General features: G+C 37.4%; 1 protein-coding gene across 1 annotated transcript in view; it reads right to left on the bottom strand.

Annotated features, from left to right (window-relative positions):
• The window catches only part of side-IV (sidestep IV), a 620,396-nt gene that overhangs the window by 35,748 nt on the left and 572,112 nt on the right, over positions 1 to 12,536 (bottom strand). Inside the window, exon 12 of the mRNA XM_069827023.1 lies at positions 1,778 to 2,101. Coding sequence (XP_069683124.1) covers positions 1,778 to 2,101 — 324 coding nt within the window. The remainder of the gene's footprint in view (positions 1 to 1,777; positions 2,102 to 12,536) is intronic.

Genomic DNA, 12,536 nt, shown 5'->3' with positions numbered 1-12,536 from the left:
CCGTAATGTGTTCTTTATGTTAAATATAAAATAGTATTCATCATATAAAAAATTGAACCTGAAAATATTTTGAAAAAAAAAAATCTTAGACATTTGAAAAAAAAGTTAAACAAAAATAAGAAACATGAACAACAACAATTATACTGTATTTAATAGATAGATAGAGGTACCAACGCTGTTGATGTAAAATTTCAACTTTCTATCTTTAATAGTTTAATAGCTGAGCCTACCAAAACTTTGTAAATTTAACATTATCAAGGTAGGAGGTACCTGGTACCCTTAAAATAGTTTGCTGAAATAAAACGACAATATTTATATAATTTTGATAACATATATTTAACAATCTAAATAAAAATTATATGCTTTTTTTAAATTCAGTCCACAGGGATTTGTTACATATTACATATCGCAAATGTGTACTAAATCTTTTATCAATATCTCTAACAGATAATTTGAAAATATTCCTTATCTACTGAAATATCAGGTGAGGTTAGGTCGCTCTGTGTCTGGACTTCCTGTAATGTTACGATGTTATAATTAAAATCCAAAGTGCATCAATTCACTTTGAATAAACTTCTAAATTTCAAATGGTTAGCGCAAACATTTTGGGATCTGTGGTAAGTTCAATATGAAAAACGTCTCCCACCAATTATTTTAAGTTTTTTTTTAATGATTGTAATTCATTACTTTACTATTTTCTAGTGTCCAAATGACAATAATAATATTACAATAAGAATAATGACCTTATGTGACTGGTATAACAAATATAATTTCAAAATGACGCAATAAAAGAATATTTGTGAGAGATCGTGCGTATTTGCTTGTTTTCCGCACAGAACCAATACGCGGTAAGTGTGAAATATCACATTCAGTATTCCCAACGTAACACGCATAACAATTTCCCTCTTCTTACGCTTAAGCGCGACATTCATTTTACTGCTTTGGGCTTTTAACATATTATTTTCAGAGACGTTTCACATAGTCATAATTATAAATTGGAAACTTACCACTGCAATTTCACCTAAATTGCAATGTTAATTATTGTTTTTAAATATTTGCAAAAATTAAGTAAAGTCTACTACTCCACGAAACTTATTGCATTCCTGATACAAGTGACATTAAGGAAGCCGTGAAAAATCAACAAGATTCCAGATGCCGATGTTATTACTGCAATATGTTATATAAACAATATTTTTAAAATATTAAAATGAAAAATAAATCATTACATAACCTTACCGTTTGTTTTAAGTTCGCATTTATTGACTGGGGGGGGGGGACAGACGTATATCACGGCCTGCTGGAGTATAGTAAGCACAGAAAACATTTTATAGGAACAATGTTGAAGATAGATATGTTTGTTTTCCAAAGTTGCCGTCATTAAACAGAAACCAAGATGGAGATTTCATTGCAACTAATTAGAAATTCGTCTTTCAGATATGTAATAAACGATCTTCGCACAAAATAATGTACGATACACGAGCGGTATGTTTGTTTTCATGTTCTCGGAAATTAAAAAAGCTCAACTACGTTTCGCTTTTTCAATCTTTACCTCGAACATGAAAACGTCAACATACCGCTCTTGTAACGTATATTACTATTATTGCATAACAAGAAAATTATATTTTGTAATAAAACTACAAACTTTGCAATGAGACCGTATTGAAATTATGAATTAATAAACGCCACAAACAAGTGACAGATGAAACATGATTTCTTTCATTAAATCTATTTTCACCTCAGTCTCTCTATGAGAATGTGAGTTGTAGTGTCAACATACCATATTTGTTGGGTATGATATCTGGGTCCGTATCTTCCGTGTTCCTGTGATCAGCAGCGACAATGACTCCTCCGCTGGTGGCAGATGCGGGATTGAGAGGTGTGGTATGGCCTGCGCCTGCGCAACCACCGTCGGCCGTTGCCGGGTCGTCTGCTTGTTGAAGAGCTGCCTCGAGCTGACTTAACTTCGCCTGCCGGGGATGACGTCGGTGTTGATGGCGTCGGTAAAGTGCCACAACAACAGCACAAACCACCACCAGTAGACCGACTGCCGTCGCGATCAAACCAGTCAGAACTGGATTCATGGGGAGAGATGTAGATGGCCCTGAAAATATGATTTTAAAGGGGAACTCGCTTTAGTCATCTAATATGGAGAAATAGATACGTAGACCGTATGTTTTGACATTTCTACACCTATTAAAGTGTAAAATCATTAAATATTCGTTGATTCCAAACATCTTCACAGTCTCAAATCATACTTTCCTCAATTTGTTTTATACTATACTTATCTTCAATATTCTCGATTCCCCACTAAAATATCATAATTCCTTGAAATATATTGCATGTTGTTAAAATGATTTTATAAATGTTTAGGCCCTTCGCATTGCAAAAATCTATCTGAGATAGCTGAAGTTAAAGATTATAAATATAGATCCTCGTAAATTACTTTTTAATTTATAATTCTGACTTTATATGTAATTAGAAAACCACGGTTACCACAAGAAAAATAAAGAAGGTAAACGTTCGAATTCTGAAAGAGGTAGTAAAGCAATTGGGTAGCTTCAAATACTTGGAGTGTATTATAAACAATAACATGAGCGACTGCCAGGAAGTGAAACGCTGACAGCAATGGTAAAGGAAGCTCTTAATAGAAAACTAAGCCGGAGATTAATGAAGTACTTTGTGTGGAGTGTGATATTGTAAGAATAAAGACGGACATTACGACGAAGTTACGAGAAACGACTAGAAGCATTTAAAATGTGAATATGCAGAAGAATTGACCGTGGGAAATGGACAAACACAATAAGAAATGAAGCTGTGTTGGAAAGAGTGGGTGAAGAGAGAATGATGCTGAAACTGATCAGGAAGAGAAAAGGGAATTGGTTAGAAAAATGCACTGGAAGGAATGGTAAACGGGAGACGAGTTCGAGGCAGAAGAAGGTATCAGATGATTGACATCATTAAGCTGTATGGATCATATGCGGAGACTAAGAGGGAGACAGAAAATAGGAAAGATTGGAGAATGCTGAGTTTGCAGTGAAAGATCTGCCTTTAGGCAGAAACTATGAATGAAGGAGATGATTTGAATGATTGTCATAAAATATTAAAATATGTTGTTATTCTGAGTATGATAATAGTAGTCTTAATTATATAAGATGTGTACAACTTAAGCCATTTTTGTTCTTGAGACCTGCTTCGGGACTTCGCAGAGTGAGGGTGATTTGGTAATATTGGTGGGATAATGATGATAATGGTGAGAGGAAACGAGAGAACTCCGAGGAAAACCCCTCGCGTTCACTTTGCCCCATCAAAATTCACATATGACCTATATAGGGATTGAACCTGGTTCGTCACGATGGAAAGCAGAAAGTGTAACCATTCGGCCTTTAAATTACCATCATTATTACTGCTATTAATTATTTTCTAGCATCTATTTGCTCATAACGTTAGGCCTCTATGTATGTATGTATGTATGTATGTATGTATGTATGTATGTATGTATGTATGTATGTATGTATGTATGTATGTATGTATGTATGTATGTATGTATGTATGTATGTGTCCGAAGACTATTTGGAACCTCATAAGTGACACCAGTAAGTGACATGAGGCAATTTAGCTAGTTGATAAAGGGGTATGGTGCCCAGTTTCTTTCCCCCTCCATTGAATATTTCGCTGACTATACTCAGCGCATTTCGAACTGGGGGATCAAGATCATTTACAAACGTACAAACCACGCACGAATCAGTGAAGTGGAACCTGTGAACTGAAGCATTGATAATCCCGGGTGTCCCAGCTGACTTTAGTTGAGGAGAATGATCCAGGGCTGAGGTAAGCACACGTGGAAAATTCAGTCCATTGCTTGACCATGATCTGTCAGTTAGAAAATGCGCTGACAATAATAACACATTACACTAATCAGACTTCAGATGTATACAAACAATTGAGGGCCGTTTTTGCAAAACTTGCTAACTGCAAAATTTGGAAAATTAAGATTTTGATGGATTCGTTAACATAAGACAGGCCTCTACATGATGTTCAAAGCGTCTTAGTAAAATTTGATTATTTGTCTTCATTGTATGTGTTAAAGTGTGATCGTTTTTTCAAAACTTGCTTTCTGCTGTAAGTGACAGATACAGCAAAACTTGCAAATTATAGTGTTTTATCTCTCCTGTAAAATATAGATTTTTCAGTTAGCAAGTTTTGCAAAAACGGTCCTCAATTATTCTTCCTCTGAAACATATCGTGAAAAGAGATGTACTGCCTGATAATAGATGTACATATCAGTCAGAACCTTCTGAAAGCTATATTCAGAAGTGTATATTACATCTCACAGATGGAACCATCTTCTTGAAGTCACTGCTACTTGTAGTTAATTCAGAAGCCAGGGATTGGCTTGTAAGATACTGAATTCTACGAAGAGTTTATCAATTAAACATTGAGCATCAACACCGACGACGTTTTCAGGTCTCCCTGACATCCCACAGACTTCAGAAATAAGTAAATGAATTACACAGTATGTAACGTGCACCGGAAAGTACGACGCCGACGTGAAATGTGTTACAGTATCTCACAAGCGGTCGTAAATCAGATTTCCAAGTTCTTATACATATCCTTCCGCAACTCTGTCATCACCATAAAAACTGTCAATAATCCTGATGCTGTACCTTGGTCTATTTTCGTTTTCTTATCTTCATCTCCTTGATCTTTCTATTCCGTTCTTGCTTTCCTATTCTTCTTCCTGAATATCCCCTTTTTCCTTTTTACTCACACAGTGTCGATTCTCATTTCCATATTTTAGCAAGGGCTCATGTATAATTCACTGTGTCACCATCTTTGAATGCCTTTTTCCCGCGATTTGGATATGTCATGCCCCGTAACAACCCTCTCTTCTAGAGAGAAAGGGGTAGGAGAGAGCAGGGTGGATAGAGCTACTAAAGAGGGCTGGTCGTGTATCGCGATACAAACCACCACTACCACTACTAACAAGTCTCTCGTTCTTTTTTCCTCCCAACCTTCCAATCCTTCATACACAACAACTACCCCTGAATTCTCGAAGTTCCGGATACTCATAGCACAAAACACAACTTTTTTTCATTTTCCCTCAGAAGCAATTTTACCCCATCCCACTAACCTCGTCACCCACAACCACCTACACTCCCTCATCCTCCAAGAAACCATCAAAATCTTACGAGGTAAAAAAGTGCTGGAGCTTGAGTCTAAACTAAGGCGTCTTCTGAATACCAAATTACAGAATGATCTGGTACAATAAAGGACTGGAAGAGAAGGAAGAAAGAATATGGGAAGGGAAGGAGACAGAAATTGCATTGTAAGCATAAAAACTGCTACAATCCTCCCTCTAAAAAAGAGAGATTGGTAGAATTAGTTGTACTGTGGATGAGAATCATTCCAGCATACTCTAATGCCATTGACAGCGAACATTCTGAAGAAACGGGTCGTGAATTTAAGATCCGGCCTTACGAACCGGATTCGTTTTCCAAGGAAATGCATCATTCTCTTTTTATGCTATTCGGTTACAAGCATTAAAATCTCTTTCAGATCCTGTAAAAAGAGATGAATTTAACATCTCTGTTATCTCATTTGTCAGACTCTAGAATAGGCCTAATGCTGGAAATGAAATTATTGAACGATAATTCAACGTAAAATAGGAAATTGGGGATATCTTATAAACCTGTAGTTGTAAACAAATCTTCACGATACAAATCCTCTATTTTAGAAATGTGGCAATAAAACATAGTTCACGCATGTTAAAATACCTAGCCCACAAATGTGTATGAATTAAGAGTGAAAATATTTTACATTCAAGAAAACAATAGATACTAATTAAACAACACAAGAATTTTTATATACAGGGTGTTTCAAAAATACGGGGCATAATTTCAGGTATGTATTTCCCACATGTAGACAATCTAAATAGTTCATTACAACATGTGTCCGGAAATGCTTTATTTCCGAGTTATGGCCTTCACAACGTTGAAATTCACCGGAACCATACCTCATGTTTTAGAAGACACTCCACTGATCAATCGTCAACACATTCACTTCTTGCATGATGGCGCTCCTGCACACTTCAGTCGTACGGCTCGCCGGTACTTTGAGACGGTTCCTCGTATAGGATAAGGAGATTTTCATTAGATTAGTATTTCGTGTTAATATTCTCATATGGATAGTAAGAAGCATGGACGTGTAAGTTACAGAATGTGAGACGGAAGTAACAGGTGGACAGGAAGGCCGAAGGGAAGCCAGGCTGACAGGAAACATGTGTCCAGGCGTGGAGTTGACTGATGAGGGAATGTATGGACTTTGCCTGCGGGTGGTCAGTAAGATGACGCCAAGCCAGGTTCCAATAGAGATGATCTGGTATATGTCAGAGAATGGTCAGGACGCCGGAAGTAGGAGATGTTCTAGTTAACGAACAATTTTTGAAGAACGCGTCTTAAGTGACGTAAGTGTAATCATGGCCAATCAGGATTCTTAATAGAGACACGTGATGTATAGATAGGAGGGCGAAATTCTATGTTTGGTGGTTGAAAGTAGGGGATAGATTTGGCAGATAGACAGAAGGCAGATAGACAGTATTCGGAGAGGTCACACTCCACATATTCTCGGCAAACCTAACTCGGAAGTATAACAATTTACGGACTTAGAATTTTTTAGTGAGTGTAGTAAGAAGTCGTGTGTTGCATTATTATTATAAGTCTGAATTCTTTCCTCTCATCACGTTATCAACTGTCCGTTATATTACTGGTGTTTTATAGTACAAAAGATATAATTACGTGAACTCAGAAATTAGTATATCAACTTGCGGGAAGTGAGAGCGAGATATTATACACTTGGACGCGCATTTCTGCTGATCTGAAACGAACACTTAATAGTAATAATAAACGCTTTCATAGTTCTTACCAACAACTTCTGGTGTGCGCCTACATCATTTCAACCTACGAGCACGTCTCCCAAACCCCATGTCCCGACCGTTTTTGCAGCTGACCTGGGAATCTCATACCTCTACCGGAGTAATCTCGAGGAGGCTGGCGCCCAAATTAATCAGTGTATATAATTAATTATTGACATCGACGTGCCATCCTCGAGATACTTTCCATATTTCGGAGCTGGCAGCCGAGGGCGACGACGACTGTTACAAAATTTGGCGTCCCAACGTCGGGCTCGAGATGGCAACAATGACCACGGCGGGGATCGACGCGAGAGCCGACAGCCGACGCAGGGTTAATGCGGCTCGAGATGGCAACAATGACCACGTCGGGGATCGACGCGAGAGCCGACAGCCGACGCAGGGTTAATGCGGCTGATGGCAACAATGACCACGGCGGAGATCGACGCGAGAGCCGACAGCCAACGCAGTGTTAGTAGAGCAGCTTGCAGTATCATGCAGTGTCAACGACCGACAGCCACAACACCATGCAGACCCCAAACAGCTGAGAACAATGATGGACGGTGGGGGAGACGATCACCCAGGCGTAACCTAGAAGACGTCGATACGTAAGCATAAAGGGTTTCATTTCAATTGTTGTATCCATATATATGTACATGTGTGTAATTCATTTTGGTAGGGTTTATTTTGTTTTTGAGTTTAAGGGGAATTGTTGAAGATATATTATATATTACATGTTGCTAAGGAGCCAGACTAGAAGTAAAAAAAAAAAAAAAAAAAAAATGGAGACTACAGCAGGGACGAGTACTAGCCGAGATAAAGAAAGTTCGCGAGGTTCGGACAATGCCATGTCGAATAATGTGTTAGAGCGGATATTGGAGCAGATGAATCAGATGAGGAACGAAATGATAGAAACTAGTAATAATTTGAAGAGTGAGATGGCTGAGTATAGTAGCAGGCTAGAGAGCCATACTAGCAGGCTAGAGAGCCAGTTCGTTAATTTGAGAAATAAGGTAGCCGAGAATAGTAATGAAGTGGAAAGTAAATTAATTGAGGATATTAGTGAATTGGATAATAAGGTAGCCGAGAATAGTAATGAAGTGGAAAGTAAATTAATTGAGGATATTAGTGAATTGGATAATAAGATAGCCGAGAATAGTAATGAAGTGGAAAGTAAATTAATTGAGGATACTAGTGAATTGGATAATAAGATAGCCGAGAATAGTAATGAAGTGGAAAGTAAATTAATTGAGGATATTAGTGAATTGAATAATAAGGTAGCCGAGAATAGTAATGAAGTGGAAAGTAAATTAATTGTGGATATTAGTGAATTGGATAATAAGGTAGCCGAGAATAGTAATGAAGTGGAAAGTAAATTAATTGTGGATATTAGTGAATTGGATAATAAGATAGCTGAGAATAGTAATGAAGTGGAAAGTAAATTAATTGTGGATACTAGTGAATTGGATAATAAGATAGCTGAGAATAGTAGTGAAGTGAGAAATACATTAGCTGTGGATATTGATGAATTGGGAGATAATCTAGATGAGAATTGTAATGTATTGGATAATAAATTAGAAGAGAATATTGATGAATTGAGTAATGAGCTAGCTGAGAATTGTAATGAAGTGGAAATTAAATTAGCTGTGAATATTAATGAGTTGAAAGAGAAACTAGATGAAAATAGTACTGAACTGAAAGATAAGTTAGCCGAGAATATTAATGAATTGAGTAATGAACTAGCTGAGAATTGTAATGAAGTGGAAATTAAATTAGCTGTGAATATTAATGAGTTGAAAGAGAAACTAGATGAAAATAGTAGTGAACTGAAAGATAAGTTAGCTGAGAATATTAGTGAATTGAGTAATGAACTAGCTGAGAATTGTAATGAAGTGGAAATTAAATTAGCTGTGAATATTAATGAGTTGAAAGAGAAACTAGTTGAAAATAGTACTGAACAGAAAGATAAGTTAGCTAAGAATATTAATGAATTGAGTAATAAACTAGCTGAGAATTGTAATGAAGTGGAAATTAAATTAGCTGTGAATATCAATGAGTTGAAAGAGAAACTAGATGAAAATAGTACTGAACTGAAAGATAAGTTAGCTGGGATTATTAATGGATTGAATAATACGATAGCAGGAAATAGTAATGAAGTGGAGAGTAAATTAGCTGAGGATATTAATGAGAATATTGGGGAATTGAATATTAAGGTAGCCGGAAATAATAATGAGGTGGAAAGTAAAATAAATATGGATATTAATGGATTGGACGATAATCTCGATGAGAATAATAATGAATTGCAGTATAGACTAGCCGAGGACAGTATCAGTCTAGAGAGCCAGGTGTTAGAAAGTTATGGAGCATCCAAGGAGCAAGTAAATAGAGTAATTGAAAAGTTTTATGAGTTTAGGAGCAAAAGTGGACTTGTGAAAGAGAATGCGGAAACCATCACAAACATGGGGCGGAGGGCAGAAGAAGCCTTCCCACCCCACAGAGGGTACAAAAGCAATGACCATAATGACGGTTGGAGCAGGGATCGGCCACACAGTGCTGGCGGTCATGGTTTACAACCCTACAATAATGACCGATTTTCTAACAATGGTACAAAGCGGTACTGCAACGATCAAAGGAGTGAATATAGGAAGGGCTATTGGAGGCCTCATTTTTCTGCAGGAGGAGAAAAAGTTAAGTGGAAGCATGCTGGTAGATTTAATGTGAGGAGTAGCGTGTCTCCACGTGTAAATTGTCAATTTAAGAATGGCACAATGAAATATGAGGAAGGCCGCAGACGATCCCATTCGGAGAATGACGATCCGATTCATGATAGACATCCAGGCGACGTACCAGGTTAATAAACGAGAATTTGTGTAAAGTTGAAAATAATATGATTTTAATTATAAGAAAAATAAGAATGTGTTTGTTTTGTGCATGTAGTATTTGAGCGGTATAAGCAACTAGAAGCAAGAACTAATGTCAGTGCTGAAAATTTTAACCTTGGGAAAATTTTTGTAACTTTTGTTTTCTTTTTGCCACCTTCAGAATTAGTTGTTTTTGTGTGTTTTCTTATAAGATCACGCGATAAGTAGTATTCCCTGTGGCAATAATTTAAAGATGATATTAATAAGAATTAATAATGATTAATAATAATGATAGAATATTTTTTTTAATTAACTTCATATATGTTCATTTATCTGTAGAGGTTGAGTGACTCGATTGGAATATGTATCCATTTTTTTTTAGAATCAATATTAAGTGCCAGACCATCATTTTAGTTCGAGACATAAAGTTGTCCTCTATATTGAGGGGACGTTATTCGAGATGTGTATTCAAGGTTGCAGCTAGTGTATGAGATAGGATAAGTAGGGTCAATTAGTATTTCAGAAGTATTGTGTATCGTTTAGTATAATTTTGATTCTGGTTAATGGTTGTTATTTCGGTTTTATGGATGTAGATGTGTTTTCAAGGGTTGCAGATGATGTATGAAGTATGATATAAAGGATTAATTGGTATCTTAAAATGTAGTGTGTATTGTTTAGTGTATTTTTATTGTGGTTCATAATTCTTATTTCTAAGTTATAAGTATAAGTATGTATCAAGGAACCGATCATGAATGTGACTGAGAGAGCGCCATTGTATTCGGATGTGCCCTGAATGTTACGATTGGATGCTGTATATATGTCAGGTAGAAGTCAGTTAAACTGGCGTGTGAGGTGTAAGCAGGCGTGAGGTGTGTATATAGATTCATACATGTGAATAGTTGTAAATATGTAATAATTGTAAGTGTAAATTTGTACATTGTTAATAAGCATAGCAAAAGGTGTATCCAAGTGTGACTAATTAGGGGACACCGGAGACTAGTAGCGAAGCTATTATTTTGGGGCGTCTCATAACAACAAATATTCCCTTGGGAATATTCTTTATTATGAGAGGGCATTTGAGACGGTTCCTCGTATAGGATAAGGAGATTTTCATTAGATTAGTATTTCGTGTTAATATTCTCATATGGATAGTAAGAAGCATGGACGTGTAAGTTACAGAATGTGAGACGGAAGTAACAGGTGGACAGGAAGGCCGAAGGGAAGCCAGGCTGACAGGAAACATGTGTCCAGGCGTGGAGTTGACTGATGAGGGAATGTATGGACTTTGCCTGCGGGTGGTCAGTAAGATGACGCCAAGCCAGGTTCCAATAGAGATGATCTGGTATATGTCAGAGAATGGTCAGGACGCCGGAAGTAGGAGATGTTCTAGTTAACGAACAATTTTTGAAGAACGCGTCTTAAGTGACGTAAGTGTAATCATGGCCAATCAGGATTCTTAATAGAGACACGTGATGTATAGATAGGAGGGCGAAATTCTATGTTTGGTGGTTGAAAGTAGGGGATAGATTTGGCAGATAGACAGAAGGCAGATAGACAGTATTCGGAGAGGTCACACTCCACATATTCTCGGCAAACCTAACTCGGAAGTATAACAATTTACGGACTTAGAATTTTTTAGTGAGTGTAGTAAGAAGTCGTGTGTTGCATTATTATTATAAGTCTGAATTCTTTCCTCTCATCACGTTGTCAACTGTCCGTTATATTACTGGTGTTTTATAGTACAAAAGATATAATTACGTGAACTCAGAAATTAGTATATCAACTTGCGGGAAGTGAGAGCGAGATATTATACACTTGGACGCGCATTTCTGCTGATCTGAAACGAACACTTAATAGTAATAATAAACGCTTTCATAGTTCTTACCAACAACTTCTGGTGTGCGCCTACATCATTTCAACCTACGAGCACGTCTCCCAAACCCCATGTCCCGACCGTTTTTGCAGCTGACCTGGGAATCTCATACCTCTACCGGAGTAATCTCGAGGAGGCTGGCGCCCAAATTAATCAGTGTATATAATTAATTATTGACATCGACGTGCCATCCTCGAGATACTTTCCATATTTCGGAGCTGGCAGCCGAGGGCGACGACGACTGTTACAACTTGGATCGAAGGTTTCCTGATCGATGGATAGGTAGAGGTGGCCCAATTGCTTGGCCTCCACGCTCACCTGATCTGAACCCTCTCGATTTCCACTTGTGGGGCCATTTAAAATCATTGGTTTATTCGTCTCCGGTGCCTGATTTGGAATCCCTTCGGAATCGAATTGTGGCATGTTCTGAGGACATACGCAATACTCCTGGAGTTTGGGATCGTGTTCGCAAGGTCAATGAGACATCGATGTGAGGTCTGTATTCAAGCAGGAGGTGGACATTTTGAACATCTTCTGTAATGACAACGATCTGCGGAAAGAAAAACGTTCCGGTGAATTTCAATGTTGTGAAGGCCATAACTCGGAAATGAAGCATTTCCGGACACATGTTGTAATGAACTATTTTGATTGTCTACATGTGGGAAATACATACCTGAAATTATGCCCCGTATTTTTTAAACACTCTGTGCATTTGATTTCATGACAAAAGTTGCGAAACTGTTATAAAATAAACATATTTTAAACATATAAATAATAAATAATTTTTATAACAATGAAAAAGGAAAACTACAGAGTTGTTATTGGTTTGGTTTACCGAACTACGTTATGTTGACAAGCCGGCGCTACTCTACCGTCTGCCGCCAGAATGTGTCCC

The sequence above is a fragment of the Periplaneta americana genome, chromosome 5 (genome assembly GCF_040183065.1).
Source record: "Periplaneta americana isolate PAMFEO1 chromosome 5, P.americana_PAMFEO1_priV1, whole genome shotgun sequence".
NCBI classification, from domain to species: domain Eukaryota; kingdom Metazoa; phylum Arthropoda; class Insecta; order Blattodea; family Blattidae; genus Periplaneta; species Periplaneta americana.
This window is presented reverse-complemented; position numbering and strand designations above follow the sequence as displayed.